The 21,856-nt window shown below is 34.6% G+C and overlaps 1 protein-coding gene across 6 annotated transcripts in view; it reads left to right on the forward strand.

Annotated features, from left to right (window-relative positions):
- The window catches only part of FER (FER tyrosine kinase), a 379,119-nt gene that overhangs the window by 100,191 nt on the left and 257,072 nt on the right, over positions 1 to 21,856 (forward strand). For 5 of the 6 annotated variants that reach the window (XM_033110848.1, XM_033110846.1, XM_033110849.1 and 2 more), the window contains 2 exons: positions 4,870 to 4,992; positions 16,994 to 17,183. In XM_033110848.1, the coding sequence (XP_032966739.1) occupies positions 4,870 to 4,992; positions 16,994 to 17,183 (313 nt within the window). Of the gene's footprint in view, positions 1 to 4,869; positions 4,993 to 16,993; positions 17,184 to 17,296; positions 17,411 to 21,856 lie in introns of those variants that run through there. The other variant, XM_033110851.1, reaches the window with a different exon arrangement.

Here is a 21,856-nt window from a genome sequence, read left to right on the forward strand (position 1 = left end):
GGACCAGGAATCTAGCTTTCATCTCATTTCTCCCTTTCGAGCTTGTTGTCAGAGTAAAAATAGCAAGTAAAAAAAGCAGCACTACAGTTTATGAGGTAATTATGATGTTCCCTATAATCAAACATCTTCCTTTGAATTTTTCCAAATTATAAACATGAAAAAAATCAATAAGTTCTTATTTTTTGCTTCCTTTTAGATTTGTGGTGATATTATTACTGTTATGTCACATCAAATCACCATGTATGTGTGTGAGTGTGTATGTGTGTCTGTACACATACTCACTGTTTTATTTGCACCAAGGGTAACAAAGAAATATAAGCTTATATTTTCTCATGAAACTGAAAATTTTTCACTTTCCCAAAATTTAAAGTTCTTGGAAATAACATGAAGGGAAACACAACTTTTAATTATTAGTAGCTTCTCTATTTTTAATGTAGCATCCTTGTAATATTCCTTTATTTTACTTGTCTGTAATTGAAAATAATATATAAATAATAAAAACATAACCTGTTCGTAGTTTTATTTAAAATATATTCAATCCTACCTCTGCCTTGGGAGCAACATTATTTTTTGAACCCAATGTTAACAAAGATAACTTTTTAAAAAAATAGAAGACAAACTTAAAGTTACTTTTTAGAAAAAATTGTTTCTTATGGAACTAATAAAATTAGTTACTAATATAAAGTTACATTTATAGGGAACATACTATGTTTCAAAATCTCTACTAGTAAATTTTAAAATATGCATTGTAGTCACAGGAACACTTTAAGTTAGGTGGTAAATTAATTTCTATTTTAATAGAGTAGGAATTGGAAGTTTAGAAAAGCTAAGTAAATATTGAACCTGAGAGTGCCTGGTTCTAGAGCTGGTGTCTGATACACCCCATAATAAGGTGCTTTACAAAATGCAGTACAGATGTAGAGTTGTAAACACAAATACTTCTCTTGCTCTGATGTGGCAAGGTGAAGTGATTAGCTTGATGGTGTCATTTTTCCATGAAGAGACAGCTCTGTACTAATGACTCACATCCAGAGAACTAACGCTTCCCTTGCTGCACCGTTGCAGTAATGGTTTATATATCTGTTTAGCTCTAGAATTGGTTGGTGCGTGAATGTCGTAAATTGTGTTGTTCTCACGTTGAGGTTGTTCTTTGGTCTTTGTAGATAATTCAAAATTATAGGAATCAGGAGAGTCTTGGTAGTTATTAGAGAATTATGGGAAAAAGCTGAATGTGTGGGCTTCTAGTGAGAAAAACAGGACAGAACTGAGCTGAGCACGTAACTGTTTAAGACATTGTGCTAAGTGTAAGGGATGTAAGTGGAGGATAAGCCATGGTGTCTGCAACCTACAGTTTGGTGGGACGATGTATTTATTTTAGGATGGAGTTGAGGATATGGTTCAGTGAGAAGAATGGAGAAGAAAGTGGGAAAGCAAACAGTAATAGTCAAAGAGAGGAAAGAAGAAGAAAAGAGAGGGTTGAGGAAAAAAGGTTGATGTCACTCCTGAATGGAAATTTCCTGAAACCAAACTTATTTATTGTTGTATCCTTAGCGTCTAGTAGAGTGGCAGACACAGGGTACGTTCTTAGTAAACACTTGCTTAAATGAAAGAATGAAGAATTGAGAAGAGGTGAATGGAAAGTTCATCAGAAAAAGAGTAAGAAAAAGGTTTAGGAGAGAGAAGTATAAGAACAGAAGAGAGGGGAAGAGCTTTCCATCAAATTCAGCTATGATGTAACATGGCCAAAGCAGTGGTGAGAAGCTGGTTTTTACTGTTAGCTTTTCTCTAGAATGGGGTATCAGAAGGTGTTTGGGGCAGGTTCTGAGGTAAGATCCTGTGTTCTAGACTTTGATGAGAAGTAAATGAGATCATGTATAAGGCAGACTTTTATAAACAGCATATGCTATGTACTTTGTTAAACAGCAAAGCATATTAAACAATTAAAAATAATTGTTTAATAAGTAACTTGAAATCAGAGGTTGAAATGTAGCTTTCTTGAGAATGGCCTCTAATTTTAATACAGTAATGCATTCTTTATCTGGTCAGGTTATGAACTATTATTCTATGTAAATCAATTTTCCAGATAACTGAAGTTCATACTGTCATCAAATTAAACATAATTTTACTAGATTTGATATAAATCTCTTACATATGTATATTCTTAACAAAAAATACTGATATTAATGTAACCTTCCCTTATGATTCTAGATCATTATAAACATCTTTGATTATGTTTTGCTGTAATGTAGGAATGCCCTTAGAAACCTATTGAGATTTATTATTTAGCTTAACTCTAAACAGAAATAAAATAATCTACATTGCTATATTTTGAGTTCTTCTGGTTATGTCTCATACTTTTTTGCCTCTTCCATCTCTATTATCTGTTATTTATTGATTAAAAATTAAATTCATTCATTATAAGAGATTCAACTAATATAGATAAATATAGAGGAAAATATAAAAGGGTTTTTTGGCCTTAAATTACCTCCTTTTCCAGTCCCATTTCCCTCAAAGTGTTGATGAAAGTTTTGTTTATAGTAATCTGTTCCTCTCTTGTGCATTCACACACACACACACACACACACACACACACACACACACACACACAATATTAGTGTGCTTTGGCTGCCATAACAAAATACCATAAATTGATGGATTAAACAAGAGCTGTTTATTTCTCACAGTTTTGGAGGTTAGAAATTCTAGATCAAGGTTCAAGAAAGTTTGGTTCCGAGTGAGACTGTTCCTGGCTTGTAGTCTGCTGCCTTTTCGTTGTATACTCACATGACCTCTTCTTTGTGTGTACTTGGAGAAGGAGAAAAAGCATGAGCGAGCTCTCTGGTACCTCTTCTTTTAAGGGCACAAATCCCATCACAAGGGCTCCACTCTCAGTACATCATCTGACCCTAAATGGGGGTTAGGGCGTCAACATATGCATTTTGAGGGGATACTATTCAGCATGTAGCACATATACACATATGTTTATTTTCATATAAATGGAACCATGCAATAGGTATTTTGCATCATGTCTTTTTATTTAAAAATATGTCTTAGAAGAACCCTTTAAGTGCACACCTAACTTTTTTAGTGACTACTGTGTTTCCCCGAAAATAAGACCTAGCCGGACAATCAGCTCTAATGCGTTTTTTGGAACAAAAAGTAATGTAAGACCAGGTCTTATATTAATACCCGGTATTATGTTAAGTTATATAAGACCCGGTCTTATATTAAATTATATAAGACCCGGTCTTGTATTATAGTAAAATAAGACCGGGTCTTATATTAATTTTTGCTCCAAAAGACGCATTAGGGCTGATTGTCCAGCTAGGTCTTATTTTTGGGGAAACACGGTATATGCTATTCTATCTCTTAAAGGGATTAAAATTTATTCAGTCATTCCTCTGTTGATGGACATTTGTATGTTTTCTAGTTTTTTGTTTCAGTAAGTGTTGCAACAAATATCTTTATATGGACACATTTTCTGCACATTGTGAAGTATTTTGGTAAGACAGAATTTTAGATGGTCACAGAGTATTCTAACTTGAGGTTTGATACACAATTCCAAGATAACCTCTGAAAAATATGGGACAGTTTTGTTACATCAGCAGTGTATATGTGTTTCTATTTTTTATTTTTTTAAAACTATTGAGAATACTAGGTATAGCTCTTTTTCATACTTGTCTATTTTAGTAGGTGAAAAATAAGTTATTGTTTATTTAATCTGCTGATAATTGTGGGTCAGGTTGTAAATATTTCTATGTGCTTATTGATTATTTGGATTTTTTCTTGATGAACTTCCAATTGTGTTCTTTATCCATTTTCATTTTAGGTTGTCTTGTTTCTAGGAATTTTGCTGTGTTAAGAGGGCTTTGCTTGTAATTTGTACTGTTAATATTCATAATTTGACTTTTGCTTTTGACTTCACCATATCTTTAAGTTTAAATAATTTTAAATTTGCATAGAGTTGTATTTAATGTATTTTTGTATATTTGGGGTTTCATGTCTTGCTTTAAAAGGCTGAAGAAAAAAAATTTTTATGTGATATGATAGTTGTGTGTTTTTTTGTGTAGAAACATTTCTATTTAGGACCAAATGTATTTTATGCAATCATAAATTATCTGGTCTATGAGGGCATATTACCTTGGTGTATTTAATTCTCTTCAAGTTGTATAGAAAAATACCTCTAAAACATTACATACAATATGTGACAATAGCTTACTATCAATTTCAATTGTTAAACAATTGAGCCTCACTTTGTTTTCTTTCAAATTACGATAATACTGTCTATCTAATAGATTATTATGAGGATTAAATAATATACCAGATGCAAAAAATACTAAATACCATTTACTCAGTGCCTACTAATTCCAGTCATTGTATCTTCATTAGTTCAGTTGAACCTCAAAACAATGCTTTGAAGCAGGTATTACTGTACCTAAATTGCAAATGAGAAAATAGATTCAATGAGCTAAGTAACTAACTTGCCCAGGATCTTAGATACAAAGTGACAGAGCCAGAATATAAATATATGTTTGAAAATAAAAACCGTAGTCTTTTCACTTTACACTCTTCCTGGGACAGACACAAATTATTTACTTTAATCCTTTTTCTCTATTTTTGTTTGTTTCTCTTTTTCTATTTAATGACTAAGACTCTCTAGAACAGCACTGCCCAAGAGTACTTATTGTGACTGTTCAGCCATGGAAATGCGATTAATGCAACCCAGGAACTGAAATTGTATTTTTATTTAGTCTAAATTATATTTGGCTACTGTTTTGGACATTACAACTCTGAATGTTGTTTTTGTATGTGTATAAAGTGAATGTAATTAATATACATTTATTGCTAATGATGAAATGTTCATTCTAGGTTGAAAACTTTAGCAGACGAACTTACACAAACACAGCAGATGCTTTTAAAAAAGGAGGAGGCTGTCCTGGAGCTAGAGAAGAGAATTGAAGAATCTTCTAAAACCTATGAAAAGAAGTCTGAGTGAGTAAAACAAAAATAATTTGAAGGAATTTTACAGAAATACCTCTATATGTATTATGGATGTAAAATTTCTAGAAGCTGCAATGTCGTTTTAAGTATAAAGCTTTGTATCATTGAGATACTTTCTAGGACTCCAGAAAAATGATTCTGTGTTTTTGTCAGTATAGCGTACTGATTATATGTTTCAATGTTTTACGTTTGAAACTTTTATTTTCCGGAAAATCCTGTTAAAAGCTGTCTTCTCCTTATCAGGGCCCACCAGATTTACTGTGAATTCCTTGTTAAGAAAGTGGCAGGCCAGTGTTATGTAGAAATTGGCTTCTACTGTACTAGAAGGAAGTACACAAACCTATTAGGAAATAGAAATCTGTTTTGCCTATAAAAATCCTCCTGAGATTTTCTGTGCTATTTTTATCTTACTGTTGTTTTTGTTGTTGTTGATTTCTGGATCCGTAAATATCTTTCTGAATCCTCTGGTACTACTTGCCCTCGTATACTCGTGTTTTTACTAATTGCATTAATTATGCTTTCTACTGTTTCAAGGTTTAAATTTTGATAAAATTTGTAATTCCTAATTTGACTTCGGTCATTGTTTGCATCTCCAACAGGGGTTACTGGTGTGGTTTCTCTAATGTGATGAGACCATGTACATTTGTTTCTATCCTACTCTCACAACTGGCTTGATTTATCAAGACTCTCAAGGACAGGGTGATGTGTAGGAGTTCTCTGGTCTATATGTGCTTTTACTTTCACAACTTTTCAAATATTCTCCACTTCTAGTAAAGCTCTTATCTCTCCCAGCATAGGGACCTTTCCTATATTACAGAAAGAATTAGAATCATCAGGTGGCAACTTCCTCGTTTTCTGGGACTAGATATCCACCTCCACCACATTTGTGCCCATTCTCTTTCCTTACTTCCATGGACGAACTGTTCCTTGTGTCATCTACGTCTGTTTCTTCTGACTGTCTTCTGTATCTCATCATCTTTTACTTTCCCAGGATATTTGCCTTATTTTGTGTACTGTGTTCACCATTTCTTCTCAGCTGAGTCTTGTACTCACTTTTTAAATATACTTATTCTGGGGCGGCCGGTTAGCTCAGTCAGTTAGAGCATGGTGCTAATAACACCAAGGTTGCCGGTTTGATCCCAGCATGGGCCACTGTGAAATAAATAATAAACAAATAAATAAATAAATAAATAAGCTTATTTTGACTCATAAAAATAATCTTCACTTCTTTGCCCACCGCAGGTAGCCCTTCTTGAAACTTCATGTTTTCTCCTAACTACTGCCTTTGCCCTCTGTTTTCTTAGTCAAATTTGTTTGAACAATAATTATGCACACTCATTTTCTCAATTGCCACATAGTTCTCAACCCACATATATCTGGCTACTGGCCCATCACTATTGAAATAGGTATCTGTAAGATTGTTACTGTAAAAGGTCCGGCTGCTTGCCACACAAAAGCCAAAACTCAAGAGGTGAGGTTGGTGGAAAGAAAAGCAAGTTTATTCCAAAATACCACCAGCAGTAAGGGAACACAGTGGACTCCTTGTCACAAAGACTGCCTTCCTGCTCTTAATGATGCCAAAAGGTTTTATAGGCCTGCAAGGAGAGGCAGAACAAAGGAAAGGAGAAGTTGGTCAGGCAGCCCCAGGAAAAAGGGGCTTCCCAGAGGCTGGCCTGCCTCAGGGACAGATGAAACAAACCTCTCCCAAATCACCAGGCCAGGGCACAAGGCCAGAAGTTACACAGAACCGTTAAAACTGGTATGCATAGTAAATGTATAGTAAACAGAATCATTCAAGTTTGGTGGGAGGGGAGGGAAGCAAAGAGAAGAAAAACTTTCAAAAAGTCCCAAGCCAAATCATAGTCAAATCGAATTACACCAGAGGTTTAAATCTCAAAATAGAAGCTATAGGGTCGCTGTTACAAGATCACCAATAATCCCTACATCACTGAATTTAGCAACTGTCTTACTTTACCTCCTCACAGACCTGACTTTGTTGACCTCATGTTCCTTCTTTTCCCTTGGTCTTTGGGATCCAAGATGCCCAATCTTTCACCTCTCTTTCTGGCCACTCATTCTGTATAAAGTTCTTTTCCTCCACTCAGCCAATCTCTTTTGTAGTTACCCCAGGCATAGCCCTAGGCTATGTCATACCTGATGAGACAAGTAACAGTTAACAGGAGCGGGCTTGTGAGCTGGCAGGATGGGGCAGGCAGAGTTACCAGGCATGAGCTTGTGGGCTAACAGGAACGAGCTAAACATTAACCGCTCGGCTCTGACTCCCCTGGCTGGCACTGCACCTGCGGGCTGACAAGCACCTGACATCCATCATAGGTGGGAACAGAACAGTTCCCGGATCGCAACAGCAACCCCCTGCAAGCTGACACCCATCATAGATGGGAACAGGGCAGTTCCCAGGAGAAGACAATTGTAACAGCAGCCGCCCTGCAAGCTGACAAGCACCCTCCATCCTGCATGAAAAATATAAAACCCCAGCACTCCTTCTCATTGGCACCACTGTCTCCATCAGACTCTGCCCGGGCAAACTTCTGCCGGTATCTGTCTTACCTCTCTGTCTTGGCAGCTCTCTCTCAGACTGCCCTGGCAAAACTCCTTCTGCCGGTTCCAAACGGAACTCTCTCTCTGTTTTTGACTTTCAGTAAACCTTTTCTTACTCATGTAGAGTTCTGTGAATGCTTTCACATTCTGTGAATGTGACCAGGGGTTAATTCTGCACTAGGACAGTATCCCTCCCTGAACTCTATCCCTAGGTGACATGCATTTATTATACTTGCTCAGAGTTCTCCTCTGAATTCTGGCCATGTCATCAATTGCCTACTTGACGTGCCTTTTTGGATGTCTTAGAAGTACCCTGAATTTCCTGTGTCTAAGGCTGAATGAAAAATCTCCTCAATCCAACCCAACCCAACCCAACCCAGTTTACTCTCAGTATTCCTTATTTCAGTGAACGGTAACAACATCTGTACTGCTATATAACTCAGAATATTAGGAGCCTACCTCTCTCACTTAAACTGTGGCTCTTATTACAATTTGGTATTGAAACCAGAGGCCAACTGAGTCTGGGGCTTGTGCAGCCTGCACCGCTCAGCCAATAGACGGACACAGGAGTTGGGTCATAGAACAAGCATTTATAATCAGAGCTCCAGTGGTCTGAGAAGGCAGCGGGTTAACACCTCCAAAAACTGCCTTAGCATTCTTAGACTGGCTTGGGGTATTTAAAGGAAAATCTGGGTGTTCCTCCAGAGGCTACATGAGGGTTTCTGGGGATCTGCATGGAGCCTTCCGTTTGGCGATGAGATTCTCTGGTGGAGTCAGCAACCCAGGAACAATGATGGAAGGAGTCTGGTACTGTGATCAATGAGCCTAAGGGTATTAATCACAAGTTTCAGGGTAATTTTCTGAAACAGGGAAATGGCTGGAAACAGAAATTCTGAGCTCAAGCTGCAGGGGGATGATCTATTGTTAAGAGATAGGTAGGTCAAGGAAAGGTGCGGCCTTGGAGAGGCTTCTACTATGGGGGTGCCAACCACCCCGTGCTTCAGTATTAAATATATTGGAATCAAAGAGCCTTTCAAAGGTAAGAACAGAGATTTGAATTACTCTGGGCATTCCTTTAATCTGAAAAATTTTAGTATTGTTTTAACTGAAGGTTCTCTTTGGATTATAAAAATAAAATTTATCAACCATTGCATACATAACATTCCAAAATAGAATCATCTTTTGCTTTTCTCTGTTTACGAATGAATCTCTTCACATGTTTACAGACAACCAACTAGTTCTTTCTACTCTTCACAATTTTGTAAATGCACACATTGTAAATGACTCCTGTTTTAAAATTTAGTAGATTTAAAGAAAAACAATAGGATAACTGACCTTCTCACCAGCATGTCTGACTATATGTTGTTGGAGGTTCCAGGAAGTCTTCAAATGTTATCTTAGTCTAGAAGTTGTGGGATTCTTTGAATTTTCTTTTTTAGTATGTTTCCTTGACTTAAATCTTTGACTCTCTTTTCATCTGCATAATCAATGTGATCCATTTTCCTCCACCTAGTTTTATTTATCAGGAAATGAGAATGGGAATAGAGGAGAGGGCGCTTAACAGGTAGTGGGTGTATGGGGAAAAGCATATCTTGAGTTTTTACTGTCTTCCACATGTTATGCGAGATGTTTTATATATGTAACTCAATAAATGTTATCTTGACTCTGCCTTCTGTATAGTTGCATGTATTTTACCTTTAGCACTTAGAGATTTAGATAACTTCCAGTCACATACATAATTAGTGCCAGAAAATATGTGAGTTCCTGATTCCAAATCTTCTGTTTTATTTGATCATAGCATTTGCTTGATCTTATGATTTTAGTAGTGGTCTTAGGAGAATAAGTTAGAAGGGGTTAGTATATCAAACAATTTAGGGGATGGTTCCTGTTTAAGCCAACTTCTATTAGCCCTTTGTTACCATAGAGTTTTTATTGTTAGCTTCAGGGCATAATCTTGAAAATGTTAAGTATACTTACATAACTGAATTAGCCTTGTGAAACTCATTAATTTAGACATTGATAGGGTTGAAGTTTGTCTTTGAATTATGTTAAAATATTTTTCTAAACAAATAGCCTAAAAGGGATTTTGGGTAAATTTAAATTTTTTAATATTTCTTAAACATTCCTTTTTTGTGTGTGTAAGTGTGTATATCTACATATGTATATTTACATGCACTTAAATAATTAAAAACCATTTTTATTTAGTTTCAAAAATACAGAGGGTGCCAAAAAATATATATACACATTTTAAGAAAGGAAAAACCGTATCAAAATTGTAATACTCAATATATACTGATAACAAAAGATGAATACAAGTCATGTTTGACTTCTGCAATTACAAGAGGTGATCAAAGTGGTTACCATCAGCGTAATTTTAACAGTTTTTTCCTTTTTTAAAATGTGTATACATTTTTTGGCACCCTTGTAGATTTAGAATTATTTTTACTCTGTAATAAGTTAGCTTCATATACTGTATTACTTGAAAGTAATTAAAACAAAATAATATTTCCTCACAAATATTAAAACTATCTTATACATTAGATATTTACATTCTTAAATTATTTCTAAATTAATGGAATTATACTGAATTTTTGTTTAACAGAAATAGCATTATTGGTTATATCAAAATATAATTAGGGACTAACTTTTAAATTTGGATTTAACGTAAATGTCTCTAAAACAGCTGATAATAACAGTGTCAAAATAAATTATATGTGAAATCATTTGATAGCTTTGATTCCTAAAATTGAATAATATGAAGTGAAAAATGAACTTAAACAATTGTTTTTATGTAACATGAAATTTGCACAAGAGCAGAGTTTTAGCTTATATAAATAATGCAGGTCTCAGGTGAAATGTAGCTATTGCAGAATTTTCTCTAAAAAAACAAAAGAATGAAAGGAATAAAGCCAACCTCTAGAAATGGTATAATTTTAATGCAACACAAAGCATTACTCTAGTATACATACCTTTACTTATTACTTCTAAAGGATATTTATTCAAGTGGAAATAATATCAATCTTCACCTGATTTATGATACTTGACTACTGCATTAGAAAATAGTTTATGGGAAAATATACCAAGCATATGTCATTTATGACTCAATGGCATAAAGAACTTGAATATTACTATTGGTTTTAATGCTTGGTTTGACTTCTGAAAATTGAATGATTATTCAATTTTGTATTATTTTGTATCATTATCACCTGGTACTTGTAAATACTTTATATATTATAAAATGATAATGCTTGCAGCCATGCAGAATCTTCAGAGATCATTTGATTCATCTTTCTTGTCTTTCAAACTATGTGTAATCTGAGGACCAGAAATTTTAAGAGACTTGTAAAATGTCACTTAGAATGTCTGGAGGAGGATAAAAATGGCCTATTCTTAAAACAGATTATTTAGGAACCCAAGGCATGTGAGATGATTAAAAACTCACCTTACCAGAGGAAGTATGATTGCAGCAACAGTGATGTATATTTTTAATTAAGTTTTTTATTTTGAGATAATTGTAGATTGCCCTGTAGTTGTATGAGTTAACACAGGGAGGTCCCATGTACCCAGCATTCATTTATCCCCAATGGTAGCATATTGCAAACTATCATTTAATATAATTCCAGATGTTGACATTGATATAGTCATGATGTGGAACATCCATCACTGCAAAGATCCCTCATGAACTTTTATAGCTACACTGCCATCTCCCACCCCCTTCTTAACCCCTGCCAACCATTAATTTGTTCTCCATTTCTATAGTTTTGTCTTTTCAAGAAGGTTGTATAAATGGAATCACATTGTATGTAATCTTTTGAGATTGGCTTTTTACATTCATCATAATTCTCTGGAGATTGATCCCGGTAATTTTATTCCTTTTTACCGTTAAGTTGTGTTCTATGGTATGCGTGTTAATTTCCTAGTGCTGCCATAATAAAGTACCACAAACTGGGTGGCTTACAAAACAAAAAGTTATTCTCTCATAGTTCTGGAGGCAAAAAGTCTGAAGTAAGGTGTCGTCAGTAGGCTGGTTTCTTCTGATGTCTCTGTGTGAGAAACTGTTCCATGCCTCTCTCAGTTTCTGCTGATGGTGGGCAATCCTAGGCATTCCTTAGTTCACAGAAGCGTCACTCTAATCTCCGCCTCCATCTTTGTATGGTGTTCTGCCTGTGTCTCTTCCTGGTGTCCAGAATTTTCTCTTCTTACAAGGACACCCGTCATATGGAGTAAGGGCCCATCCACTCCACTATGACCTTATCTCAACTAATTACATCTGTAACAACCTTATTTCCAAATAAGGTCACATTCCAAGGTTCTTGGGTTTAGGATATAAACATAGTTTTTTGGAGGACACAATTTAACCCATAACAGTATGGGTATGCGATGCTTTGTCTAATCGTTAACCCTTTGAAGGACATCTGGTGTGTTTCCACTTTTGGGTGGTTACAAATAAAGATGCTCCAAAGATTCATGTACAAGTTTTTGTATGAACCAAAGTTTTAATTTCTCCAGGATAAATACCTAGTAGTACAATTGCTAGTTTTATGGTAACTGCATGAGTAGTTTTTGAAGAGTGATTATGCCACTATACACTGCTACAGTGTGTGAGTGGTCAGGTTCTCATACTTGCCAGCATTTAAAAAATTTGAGTCATTCTAATAGGTGAGTGGTGACATCTCATTTTTGTTTTTAAATTAAGACTCTATTTTTTAGAGCTGTTTAAGTTTCACCGCAAAATTGAGGGAAGGTACAGAGATTTCCCATATACCCCACCCCTACATATGCATAGCCTCCCCCATTGTCACTTCCTCCACCAGAGTGTTATATTTCTTACAATTGATAAACCTACAATAACACATTGTCATTTAATGTTCATAGTTTACATTGGGTTTCACGCTTGGTGGTGTCTATTTTGTGGGTTTGGACAAATGAGTAATGACATGTATCTGTCATTCTGTTATAATATAGAGTATTTTTTGCTAAAAATCCTCTATGCTCCACTATTCATCTCTACCCCCATCCCTAACTGCTGGCAACCACTGATCTTTTTACTGTCTCCATAGTTTTGGCTTTTGTGTCCCATAGTTAGAATCATACATTAGGTAGTCTTTTTATATTGGCTTCTTTTGCTTAGTAATATGCAAAGTTTCCTCCATGTCTTTTTATGGCTTGGTAGATCATTTCTTTTGAGTGCTGACTAATATTCCATTGTTTGGTAGATGTACCACAGTTTATTTATCTCTTCAACTAGAGGACATCTTGGTACCTTCCAAATTTTGGCCAGTATGAATAAAGTGGATATAAACATCTGTGTGTGGCCTTTTGTGTGGACACATTTTCAAATTCTTTGAAAATTTAACAAGGAGTGTGATTGCTGGATCCTATGGTAAGAGTGTGTTCAATTTTATAAGAAACTGCTAACCTGTCTTCCAAAGCGGCTGTACCATTTTGCATTCCCACCAACAATGAGTAAGAGTTCCTGTTGATCCACATTCTCACCAGCATTTGGTGTTGTCAGTGTTCTGGGGTTCAGCCATTTTCATAAGTGTATAGTGGTATCTTCATAGTTGCTTTAATTTGCATTTAACTGATGACATGCGATGTGGAGCACCTTTTCATGTGCTCATTTGCAATCTGTTTATCTTTTTTCCTTAGGCGTCTGCTAAAGTCTTTGGCCCAATTTTTAATCAGGTGGTTTGTTTTCTTGTTGCTGACATTTAAGAGATCTTTATATATTTTAGATAACAGTAATTTATCAGATGTGTCTTTTGCAAATCTTTTCACCCACTTTATGGCTTGTCTTCTCATTCTCTCGACACTGTCTTTCAAAGAGCAGAAGTGGTTCATTTTCATGAAGCCCAGCTTATCCATTATTTCTTTCATGGATTGTGCCATTGGTGTTGTATCTAAAAAAGTCATCACTGTACCCAAGGTCATCTAGGTTTTCTCCTATGTTATCCTCTAGATGTTTTATTGTTTTATGTTTTACATTTAGGTCTTTGATCCATTTTGAGTTAAGTTTTGTGGATGGTGTAAGATCTATGTCTAGATTCATTTTTGCATATGGATGTCCAATTGTTCCAGCACCATTTTTGAAAATATACCTTTTCTCCCTGGTTTTAGTCATTTTGGAAGATGCCAGTTATATCCAGGGTAAAATAAAGGTGAAATAATTGTAATGCATGGAGATTATACACACCATGAGAAGTTATGTTTAAAAATAGAGCTCTTTCTCTAAGTAATATGAATTAAAATCTTCCTTTTAAATGTCAACTTTCTATAGTAATTTAATTTTTTTTCCTTATTTGTTTAGTATTTAATGAAGCTAAAACTAACTTATATTCACATCCTTTATTTAACTCACAGTCATTCTTTTCCTGACTGAATAATGCTTTCGATTCTTTTGTTGTTTTCTCTTAAATTTATAGTTTTAGTTGTTATGGCTTAACCATAACCACCCTTTAGTTCAACCATTTAAAATGAACTGAAAATGGGTATGATCTCGATTGGGGTTTGTATTAGTTTCCTCTTGCTGCTGTAACAAATTGCCACAAATTTGGTAACTTAAAACAACACAAATTTATTCTCTTACATTTCTGGAGAACAGAAGTTGGAAATGAGCCTTATGGGCTTAAAACCAAAGTGTTGGTAGGGCTGATTTCTTCCGGAGACTCGTGGGGAGAACCTGCTTCTTTGCCTTTTCCAGCTTCTAGTGGCTGTCCTCATTCCTTGGCTCTTGGCCCCACCTCACATTGTTTTTTTTCATTATTTTGTTATCACATTGCCTTTTCTGACATTGTCCCTCTTATCAGATACTTAGGATTATATTAATAGGGATCACCTGGATAACCCAGGATACTTTTCCATCTAAACATCCTGAAATTAATTGTTTCTGAAAACCCCCTTTGCCATGTAGGGTAATATATTCATTGGTACAGCAGATGAGGATGTGGTCATCTTTAGGGGGTGATTATTCAGCCTCCCATAGAGTTGAAGATACAATAAAATAGATGGTTTTTCCACATAAATAGATTTTTAAAAATTTTGTTCAGGTGTTCAGTTAATATTTACGTTTTTTTTGTAATTATTGTAACTTATTTACCATTTCATTCTTTTTTAAAAATTAAATTTATTGGGGCAACATTGGTTAAAAATTACATAAGTTTCAAGTGTACAATTCTATAATACATCAACTGTGTATTGCATTGTGTACTCACCACCCCAAGTCTAGTTTTTTTCTATCATCATATATTTGACCCCCTTTACCTTCTTCGTCCTCTGTTCACCTACCTTACCCTCTGGTAATCACCATAGTGTTGTCTGTGTCTATGAGTTTGTTGGTTTTATTTGTTCATTTGTTGCTTTCAGTTTTATATCTTCTCCCATTTGTTTGGTTACCTTTTTATGTATGGTTTCTTTGCTGTGCAGAAGCTTTTTAGTCTGTCATTTCATCCTTTAAAACATTTTTTTTCCATTAGTCTTTATGAAATTTGTTTGCAAGACTACTGGTAATAGTAATGGTTGTAAATGTTATTATTTTCAAGTATACTTTCCTTTTTGTCCACATTTGTGAAATCATTCACCTGTGTTTTGGATTGATCTTGCAGATGTACATGAAAATGTGTTTTTTGCCATCTTACATTTTAAATTGTTCTTTATGCTATTTTCATTGTTATTATTCTTTTGGTAGCAGGAAGGGCAAAGAAGAAACCCCCAGGAAATTTTAGGTTCATATGGATATAATATTTTCCATGACTTGGTCCTTATGAATTTATGTTCACAAAGGCAATGGTTTTAAAAATCAGCTTTCCCTGAGGAGTTTCACTGAGAAATAAAGAAAACTATAACCAATTTATTATGAAAAGGGAGTTACCACCTAAGCAAATAAGCATTAATTTATCTGAAAAATCGGTGTGGATTTAGATCACAGGTTACAGATTTTGAAGGGTGATATAAATGATACTTGCCATTTACTGATTTCTTACTTCATGGTACGCACTGTGGTAATCATTTTTTAAATATTAACTTATTGAATTCTCAGAGCAACCTTCATTGAATTGGTATTATTACCAGCAATTTTCCCAATGATAAAACTGAAGATAAAAAAAGCAAAGGGATAAATTCATAAAGTTTAATCTTTCCTAATTCAGTATAATTATACTCTCTCCACTATACTATGATGATTTTACTTGAGAAGTGTCTGTGAGCTCTGAGAGTATGGTATACGAGGATCTCTTTCTATTACTTCTGCCATTAACTCCACTGGTTAGAATGATTTGTCTTTTGAACATTACGAGGTCTTTCTTACAAATAATCCTACTTTTAGTTCTACTTTTCCAAAATTTCACTCAGTTCTCTCTTTGTTAGGATAATCACCTGAAACTCACTGTAAAATAATTGAGATTACAGCTTTCTTTAATAGCATCCATTAAAATATCAATCGGCATCATGTTTATAAATAAATCTCCCTTAGTGTGGGTTCTTTCTACCTATGATTAGTTATTCAGTTTATGCTGTTCTTTTAAGTTCCTATTTAAGAAGGTGACATTCTGACCTTATTCTCCAACTTTGAAGGTTTCCCTGACAATCTGTGGTCTCTCACATATTAATAACTTATTTTCAGTAGTACATGGCACAGTTCTCTAAGATAGCAATACGTTATGTACAACAGTGTTCTCAGTGGTGTTCCCTGCCATCACTACTTGTTTTTTGTATTTTTGTTTTTTTTTGTAGCTTTTAATATGGGTGAATTAATTTGAAACTCCCATTAGGGGCAGCCTCCAAGTGATTAAAAATTCACAATAAGACAACATATGGCCCACGTAGTTCTCTAAGGAGGAATGGTGAAGTCTCTTGTTTCCATATTGGCGGTTTTGGAGAGTTTTGGGGACTTACGCTCATTCCCTTAATCACATTTCACCCCTCAGTCCTCATCAGAACAGCTTTCCCCAACTAAACACACACCCTTCATAATATACACACAGCTTGGTCCCAGGCTGTCACTTTGATTTGATTTATTTTACTCTAGGCACAGATCTGACTCTAGCTATATTCCATTTGAGAGATGAAGTAAATTAAGATTCTGTTTCAGTCATGTTAATCCTTTATAGGCCTTATGTTTCTGGATTTAAGTGTCTGTACTCTGTGAGGTACATGGTTTAGTTGTAAGATAAAATGAATGCTTTAGATCATAGTATATTTGAAATCATCTTGAATTTAATTTTTGCTTCCAAACATTTTCTTCCATTTTTTTCTAAATGTGAACATTTAATAACTCTATGATGACTGGAAATCTGTTTAGTTTCCTAATTCTCTGATTCTGTAGGATTCATAAAGATGAAAATGAAGGAAAACAGAAGCATATATATATAGGTTTCTTTAAAGTCTGTGTTAAAGAAGTCAAAATAATTTATATTCAATGTGTTCTTTTTTTTAGTATTGTGCTTCTGATAAGCCAAAAACAGACACTTGAAGAGCTGAAACAGTCAGTGCAGCAGCTGAGGTGCACTGAGGCAAAGTTTACAGCACAGAAAGAATTGCTAGAGCAAAAAGTGCAAGAAAATGATGGAAAAGAGCCACCTCCAGTAATAAATTATGAAGAAGATGCACGATCAGTTACATCTATGGTAAGCCAAAGAGTAATCAAATAAGAAACTTAGTAGTATATATATAGGTAATTAGTGAATACAAAAGTCGATCTGGTTTACTATAACAAATTATTACTCTTGTTAATATGCAGGTCCTATTAAACTTGTTTGTAAATGCAAAATAGACTTGTCAGTCACCTTCAGGTCACCTGGAGAGCAATTTCAGGAACCACCTGTAGAGTCAGAGGAAAAAGCTCTTCTCTTGCCTTCAAAACTGAAAACAAAGACTGCAATTGTTTTTATTCCTGGGAGACAGCAGGAAGGTAGGGTGTTATTCTTAAGATAGAAGTAAGAAATAAGGAGAAAGCTGTTTACAAATTTTTTTTTCTTAAGAATAATAGCATCTTATTTATCTGAGATGTGTTTATTGTTTTCACAATGGAAAACACTGATTTTGTTTTAAAAAGTTTTTTTTCTTATACAGATCCTTAAACTACAATAAACACATTTAAATCCACCAACTACAAATTCAACTTTATTTCATATAGTTTTATTAAGTGATTAAGAATGCCTAGTTTAAATACTTTCCCTCCCTCCATCTTTCCCTCCCTTCATTCTTTCATTCCTTTCTTTCTTTCATCTTATGTTGGAGGTTCTCACCAAGGGGCAGTTTTGCCACCCTAGGAGACATTTCCCCATGTCTCCAGAGATTTTTGGCTATTGCAGCTAGTCAGTGCTATTGTTATCCAGTGGGTAGAGGCTGGTGGTGCTGCTGAACACCCGCAATGCACAGGGCAGCCCCTCCCCTCACAGTCACGACAAAAAATGATCTAACCCAAAATGTCAGTAGTGTCAAGATTGAAAAAGCCTGGGCTGTATACTTGTTCTTTTTCTGTGGGTAGCTGGATGGAGTCCATAAGAAGAACTATTATAGGTAATGAAGCTATAGTTGATATTTTAGTAATTTTTAAGTTTACATGGTTCTAAATAGTACAGTTGGATTGTTAAACGAATTCATATGTCTCCATAGGAAAAAAGGGCTGAATTGGAAAATGTGATAAATGTGGAAATTAATCTGAACTATTTAAAATGTTGTGGTTATTGCTATTTTTGTTATTAATTGAGCCATACTAATCTACTTACTATGTTATGAATTATGAATTATATATCTTTTCTCTCCATTTACTGTACTATCAGATAAAAAGGATCTTACTATCTGCTACCAACGACCCTACCAGATTCCCTTTCTTGCTTTATGATTCTTCATAATTACCTGGCATATGCATTCTTTCAGAGGAACTTCTGAATTTTTAAATTTTACTTGGTTTTGGAAAACTTTGGCTAGCCAGTCTTTTGTTCTCTGAATGTGGTTTATAGTATTTCCTTGTCTCCATGTGGCTGTGGAATGGGTTACTTCATAGCTTGGTTTAGTGGCGGATTAAAACTGGCAATCTAACTTATTTTACATAATTCTGTGTGCAGATGACTTCCGTTGGTATTATTATGGTATAAGATAGTTATTCTTATACCATAAGTATGAGAATTAAGATACTTATGGTATAAGATAGTTGGTAAAAGATAGTTATTCAAGTCACTAGATATATCTCCATTTTATAACTACGACTAAAAATTAGACTTTGAAATTTAAAATATACCAGTTCATTAATTCTTATTTCATTAATAATTTATGACCATTTGGACTTTTTTATCTTTCATAATCATTCAAGAGAAGCTTTTAAAACAAATTAATAAATAATATTTCAGAGAGAATATAAAATACAGTTTAAGAAAACAAACTGCTTCCTGGTATTTTCAAACTTTCTCTTGTACACATTTATTAAATGATGATAACACCATGTAAATTTTTACAAAGTGATGTCACATATTTCATTTTATCCAATGTGTTTTGAATTGTTGAAATGCTAATTGTAATTATATCTTATCTATTCATTGAAGCAATGCCTTTAATAAGTATTTAAAGAATTTATAAAGGAATACTATAATATATGTAGTTTAAAATAATAAATTTACATTTTAAAAATCAAGCAGGCATTTCCCAAATTGATGCCAATTAATTAGATTTGACAATATATTATAAAGCAAGTAGAACTATTTATAATACATAGTTCTGAAAACTTAATTATATTCCCACTTATATCAGTTAATGTTTTGCACAACTAAGCATTATTTTATGAATAATATTTTAAGAAAAGCCTGAAATTAACAAGCATTTCTATTGGTGTTTCTTCTTTATACATTCCATTCTTATAAGTGGTGTAAATTTCAATGAGGGAAATTTAGTTGAATATTGGAAGAATTGAAAGAACAGGAATTAAACTATGAAATTATGGAAAATGGTGAACATTTGGCTTAAATATTATGTAAGAGTAAGAGACAATTAACTATTTTATATGATCCTAATTAGCAGTAGTGTTAATCAAAACATTGATTCTTTAGTGGTGAATGCTTCTTGGAAGAGTGCCACTGAAATGGGCTATGGATTATGTATTCTTACAAAAATTCCAAGGTGATTCAGGTGTGTAATCAGAGTTAGGATTATATAGTCAGCTTCTTAGATGTATTGATGTTTATTTTGGCTATATAATTCAATGAGAATTAAAGCTTATCTATTAATTTACAGAAATCTAAAAAAAAATTGCGGTGGCAGAAAATAAAATTAATTCTGTCGGGAAAAGTCATCCTTCTAATGTTGTCTTTTTTCACCTAGTCTAATTTCGGCCAAAACACCAAGGAGAAAATGACAAATATTAAATATCGCACAATAATTCTCTATTGTTTATGGATAAATGTTTCATTTATTTATGCAAACAATATTTTATTGAGCACTTGTTATGTGTCAAGCACATTTCTAGATGCTTGGGATACATCAGTGGATAAAACTAATAAAAAGTCTCTCTTAGAGGTTATATTCTGTGGTGAGTGGCAGTTAGTAAAATTAAGTATATAGTATATTTGAAGATGATAAGGGCCAAGAAGTAGTAATAGAGCAGGGTAGAGCATTGGGGATCTAACAGGTCAGAGGTTGGGACACAATTTTAAATGTAAGTCAGAATAAGCATCGTTGAAATGTGACATTTGGACGAAGACTTCAAACTGGGACTTGGTTAGCCACTTAATTGCTGGAGAAGAGCATTCTAGTCACGGGGTACCTCCGTTGCAAAGACTGTAAGATGGGAGCATCTAATAGTTAAAGGTACAGTCAGGAGGGGAAGGGATTGGTGAGAGTACAGGAATGAGATGAGAGAAGTAATGGAGAACAGATCTCAGAGTCTTGCGGACCATAATTAAGGATTGTGGCTTTTCTCTGAATGAAATGGGGAGGCATTGGGTTGGGGCGTTGTAACAGAGGAATGACATTCTCTGACATTTAAGTGGGTCACTGTGGCAACTGTGTTGAGAAGGGGAGCGAAGACAGAAAAATGAGATTATTTCATTAAGCCGGTGATAGAAGATGACAGTTTGAGCCAGGATGATAGTACAGGAAGTGGCAGGAACTTTTTAGCATCTGGATATATATTTTGAAGGTTGAGCCCATGAGATTTCCTGTGGATTAAATGTGGGGTATGAGAGAGAAGAGTCAAGGATACCTTTAAGGTTTCTAGCAGGAGCACTAGAGGAATGGCATTTGTTTTGACTACATGGAAGGACTACATATAGAGCAGCTTTGATGAGGAAGAATGAGACTTCAGTTTGTCTTTCCAAAAACAGAAAGTCAGTGTAGAAATTTGTTATTTGGGCCTGGAGTTCAGGGTCACGATTTGGACTGGAGATAGAAATTTGCACGTTGGAGGCATCAGATGGTATTTTCAATCATTTGACTGTAGGGGGTCACCAAATAAGAGAGGACAGATACAGAAGAAAAGAGAAACAAGGAACACTGGGTCACATCAAGGTACAGGTCTAGAAGAGAAGGAATCAGTACAGATGGAGGAGTGACCAGTGAGGTAGTAGAAAATCAAGAGACTTTCGTGTCTTGAAGTGTTCCAAAGAGAAGTGAGTTCCAGAATTTGGGACCTGTTGGGATAAAACAAAATAGTTGTATTGATTGCAGAAATTTTCTAAACTTTTAATATCAATTGCCCAGGAGGGGAAATTAGCATGGAATGTAGTGTCTCTGGAAGTACTGTCCTAACTCCTTTCCAAAGAGCGTCCTGAAGGGACCACTATACAATGGAACATACTTTGGGAAATGCTGAATTAGAAGATAAATTCTTTCTTCTAATTGGGTTATTAACAGGTTAAGTGTGCTGGTAATTCTGAAGGCATTTTGAGTCGTTTAAATGCTCTAGAAACCCAAGGATTATTTCATTCTTCAGTTCTAGCTCCAGAAGGCAGAAGAATCTGCCTTCTGGAACAAATTAGAAGGGTGAAATCTTTGTTATCTGCCCTTGGATAATGATGGAAATTTTCTAATCCCTGAACAAACATTGGCTGACTTTCCTATTTATTTATAAAACATCGCTTTCCTTCATGTTTGTTTTTACCTACCTAGTTGTAAGAATATAACAAGTTTTCTTTTCAGTCAGTATCTGTTGAATTGAGGAATTGGACTTTCTTTTCACCCCAGAGTAATATAGTTATTTTATTTTATAATAGCATGTGCTTTGAACTAAATATAGTATCATAATTTTGCCAAAGGAATCTCCCTTAAATGTCAACTTTGTATAGAATTGATGGCACCATATGAATTC

Source organism: Rhinolophus ferrumequinum, chromosome 7 (assembly GCF_004115265.2).
Source record: "Rhinolophus ferrumequinum isolate MPI-CBG mRhiFer1 chromosome 7, mRhiFer1_v1.p, whole genome shotgun sequence".
NCBI lineage: Eukaryota > Metazoa > Chordata > Mammalia > Chiroptera > Rhinolophidae > Rhinolophus > Rhinolophus ferrumequinum.